At 47.5% G+C, this 18,182-nt stretch overlaps 2 protein-coding genes and 1 pseudogene across 7 annotated transcripts; 1 reads left to right on the forward strand and 2 right to left on the reverse strand.

The window, feature by feature from the left end:
* Positions 1–463: 463 nt before the first annotated feature.
* Positions 464–8,854, reverse strand: Decr2 (2,4-dienoyl-CoA reductase 2). 6 transcript variants are annotated; one of them, XM_006246024.5, is made up of 10 exons: positions 8,591–8,854; positions 8,342–8,472; positions 7,360–7,428; positions 6,431–6,482; positions 5,774–5,909; positions 3,414–3,538; positions 3,236–3,329; positions 2,962–3,066; positions 2,167–2,384; positions 464–944 (listed from the first exon to the last, which is right to left on the reverse strand). In XM_006246024.5, exons 2-9 carry the CDS (start codon positions 8,419–8,421, stop codon positions 2,167–2,169), a joined length of 879 nt encoding a protein of 292 aa, XP_006246086.1. In that variant the 5' UTR covers positions 8,422–8,472; positions 8,591–8,854; the 3' UTR covers positions 464–944. The 6 variants fall into 6 exon arrangements, with proteins under 6 accessions (XP_006246086.1, XP_038942721.1, XP_063125886.1 ...); XM_039086793.2 differs by having other exon boundaries at positions 464–1,095; positions 8,591–8,836; XM_063269816.1 differs by having other exon boundaries at positions 8,640–8,834.
* Positions 8,855–10,180: 1,326 nt separating this feature from the next.
* Positions 10,181–14,036, reverse strand: Nme4 (NME/NM23 nucleoside diphosphate kinase 4). The gene is made up of 5 exons (NM_001109478.1): positions 13,934–14,036; positions 12,476–12,609; positions 12,217–12,318; positions 11,971–12,083; positions 10,181–10,601 (listed from the first exon to the last, which is right to left on the reverse strand). Exons 1-5 carry the CDS (start codon positions 14,016–14,018, stop codon positions 10,478–10,480), a joined length of 558 nt encoding a protein of 185 aa, NP_001102948.1. The 5' UTR covers positions 14,019–14,036; the 3' UTR covers positions 10,181–10,477.
* Positions 14,037–15,495: 1,459 nt separating this feature from the next.
* Positions 15,496–17,361, forward strand: LOC103693300 (60S ribosomal protein L34 pseudogene; annotated as a pseudogene).
* Positions 17,362–18,182: the final 821 nt, after the last annotated feature.

An 18,182-nucleotide genomic window follows, 5' to 3' on the forward strand; every position in this document is an offset into this window, starting at 1 on the left:
AATGGCTCAGTGGTTAAGAGCACCGACTGCTCTTCCAGAGGTCCTGAGTTCAAGTCCCAGCAACCACATGGTGGCTCACAACCATCTGTAATGAGATCTGATGCCCTCCTCTGGTGTGTCTGAAGACAGCTACAGTGTACTTACATATAATAAATGAATAAAATCTTTTAAAAAAAAAAAGATGACGGGTGACTAGAGGGCTGAAAGGTTTTGGGGGCTGGGGGGAAACGCTCCCTCCCACCAGGGTGGGCGCAGTGCCACACCTCCCTCTGATCTGTATTCCATTGCTAAGAAGTCAGGGAGCTGTGCTGCTGGGGCGGCTCGATATGGGAATGTGGTGGGGAGCACTGGTCTCTGTTGGTGGGAAGAGGGTATGAGGGGGAGGACTGGGCTCAGTTGGTGGGAGGAGGGCACAAGAAGTAACCAAGCTGAAGAGACATGGAAAAAAAGACAGGAAACACAATTCAGTGACAGAATCAGTCAGCAATCTTTTAAATTTTCTTTCTAGAAACTTTTACAAATTCCAACTCAGCTATTTTTACAGTAAAAAAGATGATTTTTTTTTTACAAGAAAGTGCATTTTTTTTTTCTGGTAAAATCATAGTAACTCTTCAGATACTGTAAGCAAGTATCAGGCTAGGCTCACAATCCGGCCATTTCTACTCAGGATGTGGGCAAAGGAGAGGCAGAGCTTGGAAATAGCTTGATCCCGGAGGAAGGGCAGGTGGGCTTGGATTTCCCAATCAGATTCAACATTCCTCGTGTGACTATAGACCTATGTGAGACAGGAAGCCTTCCCCATGAAGAACACGGCCTCCTCAGTACAACTTTCTTAAGCGCAATCAATGTTTATGTGTCAAAAAAGGTATCCTGGGGTAGAGGACGTAGTTCAGTTGATTCTGTTGCTTTAACATGCTTGAAGCCTTGGGTGTGCTCTTCAAACACTGCAAAAATTGGCATGAGAGATCTTCTGTAAAATCACCTTCAACTACACAGTGTACATGAGGTCCTGTCTTTAAAAAAGAAGAAGGCAGATCTCCACGGAAGGACTCCCCTTCTCTGAGAAGAAAGGGAGGGGGAGGGGAGTGGGATGGGCTGGGAGGAGAGGAAGCTTCAATCAGGATGTAAAGTTAATTAATTAATTAATAAAAATTAATCATTCATCAACATTGAATAAACTTTGTCCTCTGATGAACTTACGAGGAGGAGGAAGAAGAGGAAGAGGAGGAAGAGGAGAAAGAGGAGGAGAAGAAGGAGAAGAAGAAAGTGGAGGTGGAAAAAAGAGAGAGAAGAAAAGAAGAGAAGAAAAGAAAAAGTTGGGCTAGAGAGATAGTTCAGCAGTTAAAAGCACTGACTGCTCTTCTTGAGGTCCTGAGTTCAATCCCCAGCAACCATCTGGTTCACAACCATCTGTAAAGATGGGCACCCAGGGCTGGAGAGATGGCTCAGTGGTTAAGAGCACCGACTGCTCTTCCCGAGGTCCTGAGTTCAATTCCCAGCAACCACATGGTGGCTCACAACCATCTGTAATGAGATCTGATGCCCTCTTCTGGTGTGTCTGAGGACAGCTACAGTGTACTCACATATAATAAATAAAAAAAAAAAATTAAAAAGATGGGCACCCAATGCCCTCTTCTGGTGTCTTCAGACAGTGACAGTGTACCCACATACATGAAATAAGTCCAAGAAAGAGAGAGAGAGAGAGAGAGAGAGAGAGAGAGAGAGAGAGAGAGTTGTATCCTAGCATGTACTTCTGTAATCTCCACACTTTAGAGGCTAAGATAGGAAAACTGCAAATTCAAGGCTGTATTCCTCCAATAGGAACAAGGATAAGGTCACTGGGGAAAACCCAGTGTCAGGAGCTCACTTTCTTCACCTTCTTTGAGACTGTGTCTGCGCACCTGGCACAGGGCCCCCTCTGTGCCAGGACAAGGGGAGGGATGCTCCTATGAAAACATGGCTGGTAGTTTATAGCTGCACTTAGAATAAAAGATGGGGGGGTTGGGGATTTAGCTCAGTGGTAGAGCGTTTGCCTAGCAAGCGCAAGGCCCTGGGTTCGGTCCCCAGCTCCAAAAAAAAAAAAAAAAGAAAAAAGAAAAAAGAAAAGAATAAAAGATGGGACATCCAAGGACATGGGGACCCCAAGAACTGGGAGCAATACCTTACCTACAGCTTAGCAGAGGAGGATTCAAACTCTAGCAGTCGCCCAATGTCATTTGGGAGCGTCATCCAGCTACCACCATCAACCACCAACACAATCCCTGAGACATAGGAAGCCAGAGGGCTGGCTAGGTACAGCACGCTGTGGGCGATTTCTGTCTTGGTTCCGAGTCTTGGAATAGGACTTGAAAGATACTTAAATTTCGAACTGGCCTTGGGGCCTCCTGGAAAGCAATAGGAAGTCAATGAGCTCCTACACCACTGGCATCTGCTGCTCTCTCCAGCTAGTTCTCTCCCTGACCCAGAGCATCTGGAAACAGCGGTTGCTCTACCAAGGCCAACAGCAGACTGACTGAGAACCCACATGAGGGAAAGTGATGTCCATTGGACACTGAAGACCCTCAGAGTAGGCCAAGTTAGACAGGGTAGAAGGTTAAACATTTAGATAATTTTTTTTTTTCGGAGCTGGGGACCGAACCCAGGGCCTTGCGCTTGCTAGGCAAGCGCTCTACCACTGAGCTAAATCCCCAACCCCAAGATAATTTTTTGACTTGAATAAGAAGATTGTTGTTGTTGTATTTGTTTTAAGACAGGGTTTCTCTGTGTAGCCCTGGCTGTCCTGGAACTCACTCTATAGACCAGGCTGGCCTCAAACTCACGAGATCTGCCTGCCTCTGCCTCTGCCTCTCAAGTGCTGGGATTAAAGGCCCATGCTACCACCACCCAGCGAGACAGAATGCTTATATCCTGCTACGCTTCTAGAAGCTTCAATGGATGCCTCAAGCTCCCAGAGAGACTCACCTAATCTCCGCAGACCCTCAGTGCCGCTGATGGCACCAGGAGCCAGGCTGTTGACACGGATATTCTGGGGACCCCACTCCACAGCCAAGTGTCGCGTCATAGCATCTGCGTGAAAGAAATACATATAGGAGGGGAAATTCTGAGGCTGCTCTGCTCTGGGGTAGCCCAAGTGCCAGGGTGAGCTGCACAGTGTCCACAGCTAGGATCGAGTTCATGTGGAGATCATCGGCCTCCAGGGAGAGTTAAGGGAGGCAGCCCATGAGGGCACTCATACCCACAGCCGCCTTGGCAGCGCCTGCATGGAGCTGCAGCACCTGCCCCCGCATACTGAGGGTGGCGGTAATGTTCACGATCACTCCTCCATGGTCCTGAAACATATAAGGGAGGGCGATGAGCAGGTAGCCAACAGGAGGAAACCGCACCACCACCACCACCACCAGGAGGATACCCACCCGGAAGAACTTCTCATAAAGCACACGAGACACATTGAAGGTGCCAAGGGTGTCAATGTCCACCACAGTCTTAAAGGCATTGAAAGACAATGCACTGGCAGGGCATAAAAAGTTCCCTGCAGCACCTAGAGAACAGAAGGGAAAGCTGGTGGACTGTGGTTCTGAGAAGACAAGGCGCTCGCAGGCTAGGCCCTGTCAAGAACATGAAAAGGAGGGGTTGGGGATTTAGTTCAGTGGTAGAGCGCTTGCCTAGCAAGCGCAAGGCCCTGGGTTCAGTCCCTAGCTCTGGAAAAAAGAACCAAAAAAAAAAAAATATGGGGATAGACAGACAGACAGACAGTCAGTCAGACGGATGACAGACTGTTGGTTTGTTGGTTGGTTAATATTTTGTTGTTATTTTGTTTTGTTTTGTGAATGTGACCTTATTTGAATATAGAGCCTTTAACCAGGCATGATGGCACACATCTTTATTCCCAGGAAGCAGAGATAGGCAGATTTTCTCTGAGTTCAAGGCCAGCCTGGTCTACCAAGTGAGTTCCAGGACATCCAGGGCTACCCAGAGAATCCCTGTCTCAAAAAACAAACAAAAAAATCCCACAAGAACAGGAAACAGAATGCTTACTATCAAGTTGAGGTCATGCTGAATTAGGGTACACACTAACTGATTTCTTTCTCTAAGAAGAGGTAAGGGGATCTGGGGTGTTGCTCATGAGGACAGAAAGAGAATATGTAAAGACAGAAGAGCCACAGGAAGATGAAGTCAGAAATTGGGGTGACACAGCCACAAGCTAAGGGACACTAAGAAGTGGTACAACTCTGAAAGCTGAGGTAAAGTCACAGAGCGATCCCCGTCGGCAGCCTGCAGACAGCACAGTTCTGATGACACCTGATTTCAGCTTGTGATGGCCTCTAGAACTGAGGGATGGCAACTCTTCTTTGAAGTCACCAAGTTTGTGGCACTTGGTCATTCCAAAGAGGCTAACATACAAGATGTCTGCATTTTTTTTAAATTTTTGACTACTTTTTAATAACATATATGTATATAGTTCTCTTTACTTTGTGTTAAGTGTTAGCCTGCCTGTGTAACATGTGACCATCTGGTGCCCATGGAGGCCATAAGACTGAACCTTGATATATGATCATATTATCAATTATCCAGCATGTAAGTAACATTTGAGTAGTAGCAGATCCAGTAAAATGATTATATAGAATTCTGTTTTGTCTACTTAATTATTCTGAAAGGCTATGAAATCGACTCTCTTCTCAGGGCTAATGAGAGTAACCGGGGCTTTCTGTGTGCTGAGCTCTGTTCCTAAATCTATTACATTGGTTTATAGGTTTATTTGTTTATTTAGAGACAGGTCTCTTATGTAATTCTATCTGTCTTGGAACTCACTATGTAGGCCAGGCTGGCCTCACACTAAGAGATCCCCCTGCCTCTGTGCCGTGAGTGCTCAGACTAAAGGCGTGTGCCACTATACCTGGGAGCCGGCCCATACTTTTAACATGTATTTGCTTTGTGTACATGTACGATGTGTGTAGGTGTGCATGTGCCATGGCATACGTGTGGAGGTCAAAGGACACCTGGTTGTAGTAGATTCATTCCTTCCACCACGTGGGTTCCAGGGGTATGACTTAGCTCTAAGCTGCTGAGCCATCTCCCCAGCCCACCCACGTTTCTGTTGTTACTGCTGTTTTTTGTTTGTTTGTTTGTTTGTTTTTCAAGACATAGTTTGTGTAGCCCTGGCTGTCCTGGAACTCACTCTGTACACCAGACTGGCCTTGAACACAGAGATCCTTCTGCTTCTGCCTCCTGAGTGTTGGGATTAAAGGCTATGCCACCACTGCCAGGCCAGCCTGCTTTTTAATTTTTTAGTTTATTTATGTTTACCTATGTGATGGTGTCCGATCTTGGCATTTCAGACAGTTGTGAGCTGCCATGTGAACGCTGGGAATTGAACCTGGGTCCTCTGAAAGACCAGTCAATGTTCTTAACCACTGACTCCCTCCAGCCCTCAGCCAACTTTTTTTTTTCTAAAGTAGGAATTTCAGTACACAAAAGCACCCTGTATGTGACTTAGCTGTGTTCAGAGGGCATCCAGGGTAGCTTAGGGTTTGCTGACCCATGACTCGGAAAGAGTAAAGCTAGTCCTGTACTCTAGACGGTGGCTCTGTCAAGTGGAAAGGTCATGGCTGGGCCAGGACAGGCGCTGTTACCTGAGTAACTGTAAGGCCACAGTCAAGCCAAGACAAACACCTAGGCTTTCTGTCACATTGCTACCCCTGGAACAGAGTTCTGGAGCTTCCAAACCGCGCTTCCAACTGATCAGAAGACTCCGGCCCCGCTGAACCTGACTCACAGTTAATGAGGATGTCGATTTTGCCAAATTCTTTCAGCGCTTGGTCCACAGCAGCCATGACAGCTGGGGGAACTCGGACATCCATAGACAGAGGGAGACACCGCTTTCCAGTGGCAGCAACCAACTTCTTAGCAGCCTAAGACAGCAGAGAGAGAGTTGGATAGCAGCCTTAGTCCGGAGAAGCAGCGTCAGCCTGGAGTAGCATACCCTTTAGAAATTCATGAGAATGACTCATCTAGGTTATATTAGGACCCCAAGTTTGTTGGGGTACCCCGCCAAGGAGACTTAGCTTGAAAATAGGCACCTCTGGGGCGAAACCCCTGGCGGATGTTGGTTAGACATCCTGCATTCTCTATAGCCTGTCACCTGTCCCAAACTCCACTCCTTACTCCAGGCCATTCCTCCTGGACCTAGATGGCTGGAACGATGGCTTTTAATACTGATGATCCCACTGAACCATTCTGGAACCATATTACTTCTAAAACTGTGACCCAATAACCACGGGACCCCAATAGACAGCCAAAACTTCTAAAGAAAAAAGTCAAGGGTATCTCTAAGGGTCTGCTTCCACTGAGTTCCTCTATGCAAGAAGAAACAGATTTTAGTTTGCTTCTATCCTCCGGGTCTCAGGACTCTTCCCCACAGCCTTCTTCTCACCTCGGACACTCTCGGCAGACTCCTGCTGACGATGACAGTGTGGCAGCCATGCCTGCAAACCGAGAAGGCAGGTCTGAGAAGAAAAGTATGAGGGACACACCCTGGGGAGCTCCCACCAAGTACTACTGCAGAAGGAACTCTCCAAGATTCTTAGTTTCTTGGCCTGAGCCAGGAATCAAGACTGAAACATGGCTGGCGGTGGACACAGCTGAGTAACCCTAGATAGACTACTGGATGCTATGGCTGTCCACTCCTAGGGTTCTTTGATGCGTCTCTGGCTTGGTGTACCCTACCCCAGATACCATGTACATACAGAGTGGGTGTGATGGGCTACTGGTACAAATTTGTGCAGGGCCTCCTGGGGCACTGGAGTGAAGGACAGGGAGCCCATTTTGAGAGAGGGAGCCTCCTGGTGACACAGTGTATGTGACCTGTTCCAAAGGTTTTCACAGAAGCTACACTAACTTATCTAATCTTCATGACTCTGAAGAGACAGAGCTTTGTTCTACTAGGAGAAATCGCATGGAGCCACCAGCTCTGAATAATAACCTAACCTACTCCTTGGGCCTAAGTCAAGGCGTGTGGGACTCGCATCCAGTTATAAAAAGCTGAGTACTGAGGAGGACTGGAGAAGGGTTCTTCTACCTCCACCTCAGCCTAATCCTGAGCCTCCACCAGCTTTGGTAGCAAAGCTCTCAATGAGGCCACAGAACCTGTGTCCAAGAGACACTGTTCTCCCACAATAGCAGAACCCCATCAACCTATGTTGCTCTGAGGCTGGGCACACAGTCTCATCCACTTCTAGGAGACCCTAAAGGTCCTGTCTCCCCACCCCCACCCCCAGGGAACATTCAACTACTCCCCAAAACCCACCAGGATCCAACCAAAGGGAAGTAAGGCAGCAGGGAGGGTTCCAGAATAGTGTGTACCTCATGAAAATCTCGGCGATCCGGAAGCCAATCCCAGAACCACCACCAGTGATAAAAGCCACTTTGTCCCTTCGAAAACAGGAAAATGTAGTCATTTTTAAAAATATTTATTTGTTTTACCAGTATGAGTGTTTTGCCTAGGTGTCTACAGAGAGTTGAGTCCTCATGTGCATACTGAGGATCGAACCTGGATCCTCTGCAAGAACAGTAAGTGCTCTGAACTTACTCAGCCATCTCTCTAGTCTCTAGAATCTACTTTAATAAACAATCTTTTAGCTTGATGCGGGAAGCGTGCCTGGGATTCCAGCATGTGAGAGGTAGAGGTAGGGAGACCAAGAATTAAAGGCCAGACTGGTCCACAAAGAGAGTTCCAGGACAGCCAGGGCTTTACAGAGAAACCCCATCATGAAAAGCGATAGATAGATAGATAGATAGATAGATAGATAGATAGATAGATAGATGATAGATCGATCGATAGATGACTGTCAACCAAAGGTCAATAGATAAGTGGCCATGGAGGCCTTTCACCCCATGAACTTCCACCTAGTGTCGTTGTGAAGGAAAATATGGTTCTGATGAGGAAAAAAAACTCAATGGATTATATAAGAAATACTCAAGTTAATAAAAAAAAAAAAAAAAAAAACTCAATGGATTTGCTAGACACAAATCCCCAACCCTAAAACTGCAATCTTTAAAGTCGGCTATTTTTAGACTTCCTAGAACTTTGGAGGTGAAGGAGACTATTTAGCCTAAAGTTTTCTGCGAAGTCAGTTATCAAGAAAGACATGTTTTCAAAGGTGAGCAAGCTTCCTCTCACAGTCCCTCATCCCTTCATTCCAGAACCCCAAGAAACTTCAGCTCTATGATTGCCCAGGAACAGGGTACAGAGCGTCTGTCCTCTGTGCTGTCACATCCAGTGGCAGATTCGTTTTTGACCCGTGCCCCTACTCCGGATCGCTCCTAGTTCCCTGCTTTAGCTCACTGGAGAAGGTCCGGGCAGAAGAGGTGGTGGTATTCAGAAAGACAGTCATCCTCCTCAACGTCAGGCGGCTGCTGGGTCATGTTTGCTGTGTGCGGTCGCGGGTGGGGAGTAGAATCGGGAACCAGATGCACCTTTTCAACGCAATGCACAACGTTTTGCGGGTTGCTCGCCCAGAAAGATCCAGGATCAAAGTCCTGCCCCCACGCCACTCCGCCCCCCAGACTCCCTTCGCGCCCTCCTATCACACACCTTCCTTCTACTCCCAGCTTCCACCTCTTCCCACTCAACCAGGCCCCACCCTCGGTGGCGCGCAGCCTGCTGGGACTGCGAATTGGGAGGAGGCAAGAGGTAGAGGGGTGCTCCGGCCAGTTGAATTCGGTTTCCTTTCCCAGTTGGTGTTGGTGCAGCCGCTTAGTCCATGTACCCAAGCTGGCTGGGTGGCGTGGTATCAGCCGTGGAAGTCGGGACTCCGGACAATTTTGGACACTCCCTCCCAGTGCAGAAGATCTGGAGCTTGCAAACACAGTAGCGCCCTCGCGTGGCTAACCCGGGTGGAAATTCCAGAGTGACCCTCTTGCTGGCTGGCAAGGATCACTGCTCTGAAATTCAAGTAAAGCTGCTCAGGCAGAAGCCAGTGCTGAGAACCCAGAACTGGGTTCCATTGCCTAGATGTCAAAGAGTGAAATGACTTGTCAAATTAATCTCAGAAGCTGTCATAATGTATCTGCTACTGTATCAGTGACTCCAGAATCAGTGGTGAGATGTGACTTACACGTGTCAATGTGAAAATAGATGGACATCAGGCAGTGGTCATCATCATGGTCAGGAGGGAAGGATGCTCTCCCGTGCCTGGGTTGCATTGAGGGAGAGATGAGAGTAGCCCTTGGAGTGTAAGCCTTTACTGTTCCAACTTCAGGAGACATGACACACAATACCCACAAAGACTGGTGTGCGCTCCTACTGCAGGCTCACTAGAAGCCTCAGGCCCCATCTGTTCTTTGTTGCTACCCTCTCAGACAAATCAGATGGGAGGGAGCTATACCAGCACCAGCCAAAGAACTCTGTTTGGATTCTCAACTTCATGGGCCCTGGACTCTTGCTGGTTCATATATTTAACCAAAGTCAAGGGATCTTCCTTCTGGGGGAGTTAAGCACTAAGCTTCAGGTCTTTTACACCATGTGTAAAAGCACTCATTAGAGTGCTTGAGTAAAGCAATTTCCTGGGCTGGAGAGATGGCTTGGTGGTTAGGAGCACTGACTGCTCTCCCTGAGCTTAACTCCCAGCAACCACATGGTGACTCACAACTATCTATAATGGGATCTGATGCCCTCTTCTGGTGTGTCTGAGGACAGCTACAGTGTACTTACATGCATAAAATAAATCTTTAAAACAATTTCCTATGGGACATGGAGCATCATTGCTTGGTGACCTATAGTTGTGACAATGAAGTAAGTAGAATGCCATGGTACCTGGGACTAGGGTGGCACTGGGGGAGTAGTAATCCAGAGCATTACAGATTTGTCTTAACCCCACACCTAGTGCCCCCTATTCCCAGTGGTTTGGGGGCAGGGATGCCAGGGTATGTAAGAGGTAGGTTAACTGAAAGCAGGATTCCACCAGGCTCGTTGTCACTGGGTGGGGGGAACCTTTCCGTGATTCAGCTGTTCCGAGGTCACTCATGCTTCCATCCACGTTCCCATAAACCATTCCAATGAACTCATGGGTTCGCCAACTGGGAATGGTGGGAACTGTTACTCTGCTCTGTAATTGGTGCCCTACCAGAGGGTGGGGAAAGGTCACACAAAGCTGAGACAGCAGAAAGAGTAAGTAGACCATTTCCATTTTAAGCATAAAATTTTAATGTCTCTCCTTTGAGGCAGGTGAGGTCACCTTTGGCAATGCCCCAAAGGTTGCCGGGCACTTTTGTGCACAGGATAAGGTCCAATATTTGTGCTGGCTTAGGATACAAAAAGGCACATAAAGTTGAGGCTTAGACTCCCCTGGGCTGGCGTTGGACAGAAGGGGAGCAGGGAATGGTTTGGGGACATGGGAAACATGTGGGCTTGAGTTCTTGTTGCCAGAGGTAGTTGGTGGTTGATGGGCAGACCCTCAAGTGCAGAAGGCAGTGCAAACTCTCAGGCAGGGTAGCAGCTGCTGTGGTGACCACCGTCTGCCCAGTTCAATAGTTCGCTGCTCTGAAACCATAGCTCGATCTCCCTCTGGGCCCCGTCCACGGAATCGCTAGCATGAATGACATTCCTACGAGAGATGGGAATGGTGAGGTCCGTGCCTCAGGGATAACTTGCCTCTAGCCTGCTGCCCTCTGTCAGGGGATCAAGGTGACTGTATGGAAGAGAGATGTTCTGGAGCTGGTTACGGTGCTACACGCCTATATATAACGCAGCGCTGAAGAAGCAGAGATTGATTGCAGGATTGCCTTTAGTTCATGGCCAGTCAGGATTACAGAGGGAGACCCTGTCTTAGAAAGGAAGAGAGGGGCTGACAGATGGCACAGCAGCTAAGAGCACATCCTGCTCCTGCAGAGAACCTGACCCTTGGTTCCCCGCACCCAAATACTGTGGCTCACAACGACCTGTAACGCCGACTCCAGGGCATCTAGCGCCCTCTTCTGGCTCCCACAGGCACTACAGGCATATGCACACACAATTAAAAATGAAATAAAAATAAATAAATAAAAGGGAGACCGGAGCTAGAGATGAAGCTCAGTTGATAGAGTGCTTGCTTGCCTAGCACGCATAGAGCCTTGATTTTGCTCTCCAGCGCCATAATCCAGTACTTGGGAGGCAGAGGCAGGGGCAGGGGAAGTACATATTTATGGCTATGCTCAGCAATATAATTAGTTTGAGAACAGCCTAGGGTACACGAGATCCTATCTGAAAAACAAAACAAAACATGAGATCCTATCTGAAAAACAAAACGAAACAACAAAAACAAAAACAAAAAGCAAACGGAGGAGGAAGGAAACAGGGTGGGAAGCAACAGGGGCTGGACATTTCCATCTCTCCTGGCCTTAGTTTCTTCCAAGCTCAGAGGCCAGCCTATAGAGCAACTTCTGAGAGCTGCCTCTCCCTAACAGGTATCGGAGATGACCCTCATGGTTGGCGACCAAAACAGAATACTAAAGAGCCAGGAAAAAGTGGTTTTAGTCAGGCATGGAAGCCTACTGTAAGCTCAACACTCAGGCAGTAGAGGCAAGAGGATAAGGAGTTCAAGACAACCTGGACTACACAATACGCTCAGAGCTAGTCTGGCCTACCTGAGAACATATCTGGGAAAAAAAAAATTGTCTTTTCTTTCACCCTAGCAAGATACCAACTTCTCAAGGATCTTTCTTTCTTCCTTTCTTCTTTCCTTCCTTCCTTCCTTTCTTTCTCTCTTTCTCTCTCTTCCCCCCCTTTCTTTCTTTCTTTCTTTCTTTCTTTCTTTCTTTCTTGCCACAGGGTTTCCCTGGCTGTCCTGGAACTCCCTGTGTGATCAGTCTGTCCTCAAACTCACAGAGATCCTGCCTCCTGAGTGCTGGTATTGAAGGCTTGTGTTACTACCACCTGACTAATACTGGCCTTCTTTACCCTATATGGGGAGACTAAAGGTGTCAGGGTCTCCATACCTGCTGATGTGAACACTGAAGTCGCCCCTGATTGTCCCAGGGGCTGCCTCTGTTGAGTCCGTGTGTCCTATCATGGCCCTTGAGATGTGGACCACATTGTGGCCTTCCCAGACCTGCATCACAGATACAGAGGTTCCTGCATGAGAAGCTGGGGATCCCAGGTGCTCTGAGCTCAATCCAAGCCCTTTCCTTTGCTTGGGGGAGGACACCCCAAACCCCCGTTCCATTGCCCCTGTCCTGCTGTACCATGGCCACCACTGGCCCAGAGCTCATGTAGCTGATGAGGGCTGGGTAGAATGGCTTCCTCTGTAGGTCCCGGTAGTGCTCAGCAAGGATGCTCTCTGGTGCCTGTGTGGAAAGAGGGGTGAGAGCAACCCTTGGAGAATAAAACCCCAATTGGTGTCCTGAGTTTGGGGGCACCTTTCAGACACAACTACATAATCTAGCTCCCACAAAGGTTACCTCCCAACCCTTGCAAAGGCAGCCAGTCCTAAGAGATGGATACCTGCAACATCTTCATCCCCACCAGCTTGAAGCCCCGCCTCTCAAAGCGGTGTATCACAGTCCCCACTAGCCTCCTCTGTACCCCATCTGGCTTCACAGCAACCAGGGTCCGCTCTTGGGGCCAGGGGGGCCCTCCTGTAGAAAAGGACAAGTTGGGGGTGAGGATGCTCTGTATTTTCAGGTCTCCCCCACCTAGATCCCTGACAGAGCTCAGACATCACAGGACTGGAAAGTGCCTGCTACGACACAGTAGCAGAAGCTGCCCAAGGTGAAGATGGTCTCCCTGAAAAGGCTCAGATAACTCAGGGGCCAGAGAGGCCTGGTGATCCCCCCACCCCCCAATCCCACCCCCGTGTCGTGCCTCACATGACCCCAGGTACTAGTTGAGCCCCAGGCCTGCCCACAGGGACTTATCCTTTGGGTGTGGAGAAACAGCATTGAAACCAAGGAGTAGGGGCTGGAGAGATGGCTCAGCGGTAGGAGCACTGTCTGCTCTTCCAGAGGTCCTGAGTTCAATTCCCAGCAACCACATGGTGGCTCACAACCATCTGTAATGATATCTGATACCCTCTTCTGGTGTGTCTGAAGACAGCTACGGTGTACTCATATAAATAAAATAAATAATTTTTAAAAAAAAAAAGAAAGAAAGAAAAGAAACCAAGGAGTATTAGTGTACGATGTCTAGGCGGGCTGAGTGCTGGGGACCAAGGAATTGAGGACAAGGAGAGAGGATGATTCACAAGGTAGGAAAGGAACTTAGCTCCGAGGCTGGCCCTGGGGAGAACACTTAAGGGAGTCTGCAGTTGTCAAGCTCCTGCTTCGGCCAGGGCATTAAGGGTCTTCTCCAAGATCGAATGCTACTTCCAACAGTCCTAGCCCCTGGTTGTCTCACAAAATGTACCAAGTTAGGAGAAACACCAAGTTAAGAGAGGAGGGATCAGGCTCTATCCTAAGGTCACAATGGATGCCCACTAGACTCAACAGGCTGAAAAGGAGGGGCGTCTCCCGAACTTGCAAGTTCCCCAAGTGACAGGAGACTCAGGGTAGCCCCAGAACGCTGATTCCTGCTGGTCTGTACCTTGTTGAGACTATTCAATTTCCAAGGTTCATGAAAGGAACACCGGTTATCTGGCTCTCAGAAAGCGTTCCATAAATGGATAGCAAGGGCCGAGACCCCAGGAAATGGCGGGGGTTGTCTTAGGCCTGCTCTGGCTCAGGTTTCAATACCCTGGCAACAACCGTTCCATGGGGAGAACGTGACCCCATAGCTTTAGGAGTCACGCGTCTGCTACTCTCCCAGCTCAGGCTCTAGTTTTTGCTGAAAGCCCTGGCCCTTGGCTGCTGAGGGTTGTACTTGCACAGTCCTCCGGGACGAGACCAAGCCTTTGGCTGCCACACGTGCGCAAACAAAGGCCGAGCAGCCGCCATCCGCCCAGTTCCCCACCGGCACAGGACTCACCGGAACTGGGGCGCACCAGCAGGCACTGAAAGCGTGGCCCGCACAACAGCGCCCGCAGCGCGGCGCGATCGAACAAGCAACCCATGGTGCGGGCTAGCCCGGAGCTGCACGCAGCGCGCAGAGGGCAGTGGGCGGTGCCACGCATCAATCCGCCCCGCCCTGCCTCCACCCCAAGGGGCCCACTGGGGCCCCCTCACCTTGTCCCCTGGAGCTAGTGGGGCCTTCTAACACTAATCCCCGTTAAAATCAGGGTGCGGCTCAGGGACGGAGCGCTTGACTGTCATGCGTTCCATAGAGAGAACGTGACCCCATACTTGGGCTCGACCAACCCCAGCACTGCAAGGAAAAACATTAATAAAGGAATAATTTATACACACACACACACACACACACACACACACACACACACACACACACACACACCCCACACACAGTCAAATATTATTATCTACTTTATAGAGGAGTAACCATCGCAAATACCAATTGGCTCTAACTAGGTTTGACAGTTGGACTATACAGTTCTGTTACTACATCTTATTTATTTATTTATTTATTTATTTATTTATTTATTTATTTATTTATTTATTTATTTATTTATTTATTATGTATACAGTGTTCTGCCTGCATGTATGCCTGCAGGCCAGAAGAGGGCATCAGCTCTCATTATAGATGGTTGTGAGCCACCATGTGGTTGCTGGGAATTGAACTCAGGACCTCTGGAAGAGCAGACAGTGCTCCTAACCACTGAGCCAACTGTTACTACATCTTTAATTTTTAACTTATTTATTTATTGGAATTTTTAAAATTTTGTTTAAACATCTCTCTCTAGATTAAAGAAAATTTTTTAATTTGCTAGCAGGGTGGTCAGCAGGTAGAGGCAAGTTCTCTGAGGAATTCTTTCTCAACCCACCCCCAAAGAAAAACGATTTACATTAAACAGTTGTGAGCTGTCCAGGATGGGTGCCAGAAACCAAAAGCAGATCCTCTGGAAGAGCAGCACTGCCCTCTTAACCCCTCAGCCATCTCTCCAGCCTCACCTGTGTACCACAGGTGGGAGCTGGGAATTGTTTTGTTTGCCTTTATGACAAAGGTGTAATCCTTGTTGCTGTACCTGCTATCCATATGTAGGAGAGGCTGACTTGGAACTCATGGCCTTCGTGCCTCCCGTGTCCTTAGTGCTGGGGTGAGAGGAATGCTCTCCCAGACAAGACTCAAATTATGTATTCATTTAACATTTATTTTATTATTTCATGAAATAGACTCTCACAATCTGTGTGAACTTGAAAAAAATACCCTGCTAAGACTAGGGAGGTGGTCCAGGTCTTAAGAGACCTGGCTGGTCTTCAGAGGCCCATGCTTTGATTCCCAGAACCCACACAGTAGCTCACAACCATTTCTAACTCCAGACCTAGGGGATATAACAACCTCCTCTGAGCTCATCAGGTGCCAGGCACACAGGCGGTGCCCAGGGAAAACATACACAGGGAAAATGCCCATACAACATGGACTAATTAAATGAAATTAAAGAAAAAGTTCTGTTATAGTCAGCCAAGGCTATAACTATGGCTGAGGGAGAATTGCAGGTTCAAGACCTACCTGGACAGGAATTTGACTTTAAGACTTTAAATTTAATTCCAGCCCTGTGGGGAGGGGGTGGAGAACAGGGAGGAGAGATGAGGCCTCTCTCTAGTGCTTAGGTTGACTCCAACTCCTGGGTTCAAACTCTCTTCTTGCTTCAGCCTCTGGCTTACACTACCCTTGCCTCTCTCTCTGCCTTTAATTTTAGTACTTAGACCGTTAATATTTCAGTGTTATTGATAGGGATTTAGGTTTATTTATTTATTTATTTATTTATTTTCTTTTTTTCGGAGCTGGGGACCAAACCCAGGGCCTTGTGCTTGCTAGGCAAGCGCTGTACCACTGAGCTAAATCCCCAACCCCTAGCTATATTTATTTAGTTAGTTTTTTATTTTGTTTCTTTTTTTGTTTCCGTTGTTGTAAGACAGAGCCTCATGTATCCCAGCTGTTTATTCTCATGTATGTCTTTTTCTTCCTTCCTTCTTCCTTCCTTTCTTCTTTTTTTTTTCTTTTTTCAGATAGGTTCTAATGGTGTAGTTGGCCCAGAACTAGCTATGTAAACCAGGCTGGTCTTGAACTCACAGAGTTCTATTTTTTATTTTATTTTATTTTTTTCCGGAGCTGAGGACCGAACCCAGGGCCTTGTGCTTGCTAGGTAAGTGCTCTTCCACTGAGCTAAATCCCCAACCCCTCAGAGTTCTATTTAAATACCAGGATTAGGGCTGGAGAGATGGCTCAGTGGTTAGGAGCACTGACTGCTTTACCAGGGGTCCTGAGTTCAAATCCCAGCAACCACATGGTGGCTCACAACCATCTGTAATGAGATCCAGTGCTGTCTGGAGACAGTGACAGTATACTCACGTACATGCAATAAATAAATCTTTAAAAAGAAAAAAATAAATAAATAAATACCAAGATTAAAAGCATTGCCAGGGCTGGTTAAGAGCCCTGGCTGCTCTTTCTGCGTTCAATTCCCAACAACCACAAGGTGGCTCACGACTATTCTACAATGGGATCTGATGCCCTCTTATGGCATGCAGGTGTACATTCAAATAGAGGACTCAAACATAAAGTAAATTTTTAAAAAAAATCCTAAAAAAAAAGAGTACTGCCACTAACCTGACAATGGTGCAGCGCTCTGGTTTTTTGTTTGTTTTTGGGCGTTTTTTTTTTGGGGGGGGGGTTGGTTTTTGTTTGTTTGGTTGGTTGGTTTGGTTTTTTCAAGACGGGGTTTCTCTGTGTAGCCCTGGCCGTCTTGGAATTCGCTCCGTAGACCAGGTGCCTCTGCCTCCAGAGTGCTGCAGTTAAAGGCTTGCCTGGCCACTGCCCTGCTAACAGCACACTCCTTTAATCCCAACACCCAAGAGGCAGAGGCAGGCGGATCTCTAATTTTGAGCCCAGCCTGGTGTACAGAGCGAGTTCCAGGACAGCCAGAGCTACCTCGAGAAACCCTGTGTTAGGAAAAAAAAGCTCTCTTCCGGGGACGGTGCTTAGAGGCACTGAGGACGGTCCAGTGTTTGACATACCGTCGTAGGCTTTCCTCCAATACAGCCTCTAACAAAACTAGGCTGTCTGAAACCCCTGGCAACAGGATTGTTTACCTTTACACCAAGAAGGGTGGGAAAGCACCTAAATCCGAATGTGGCGGATGCCCAGGCACACTGTGAAGTCGTGCTGTGAGACCTAAAGTCCTTATGAGATTTTCTAAGGCAAAGAAGCACGTCAGGGCCTATGGTGGTCCTATGTGTACCATGTGTCCATGACTTATCAAGCGGGCTTTCCTTACTGAGGAGCAGAAAATCGCTGTGAAAGTGTTGAAGGCACAAGCACAGAGTCAGAAAGCAAAATAAATGTGCAACTTTTTTAATTAGTAAAAGTCAAAGCTTGGCAAAAACAAACAAACAAACAAAAACAAAACATAATAAAGAAATAAAGGGAAAAAAGGCATTGCCACACACTCAGCTGCTTTTCTATTTAATTTATTCATAGAGTGTACGTGTAGTGTATGCACGTGTGTATGAGTGTGTATGTGATGTATGTATGTGTAGCAGATGCACATGTATATGTATGTGACATGTGTGTAAGAGTATGTGTCGTCGTGGGGTTGGGGATTTAGCTCAGTGGTAGAGCGCTTGCCTAGGAAGCGCAAGGCCCTGGGTTCGGTCCCCAGCTCCGAAAAAAAGAACCAAAAAAAAAAAAAAAAAAGAGTATGTGTAGTCTATTCATATGTATATATGTGTGTGATCTATACATGTGTGTATGAGTATGCATGTGTGATATATATGTGCATGTGTATGACTGTGTATAGTGTGTGTATATGTGTGTAATATATGTGTGTATGAGCATATATAAGTGTGTGTGGCATAGGTACATGTGTATGAGCCTGTATGTGATGTGTTCACGTGTATGAATGTGTATATGTAGTGTATTCACATGTGTATATGTGTGATATGTATGTGTATGAGTGTGCATATATGATGTATACACATGTATATGTGCGTGATATATGCACATGTATATGTGTAATGTATGCACATGTGTATATGTGTCTAATATATGTGTGTATATGAGTGTGTGTGTGTGTGTGTGTGTGTGATGTAGGCACATATGTATGAGTGTGTATGTCTCTGCACAAAGAAGAAGTCATTGGTTGCGCTGGAGAGATGGCTCA

Source organism: Rattus norvegicus, chromosome 10 (genome assembly GCF_036323735.1).
Source record: "Rattus norvegicus strain BN/NHsdMcwi chromosome 10, GRCr8, whole genome shotgun sequence".
In the NCBI taxonomy this organism is placed as follows: domain Eukaryota; kingdom Metazoa; phylum Chordata; class Mammalia; order Rodentia; family Muridae; genus Rattus; species Rattus norvegicus.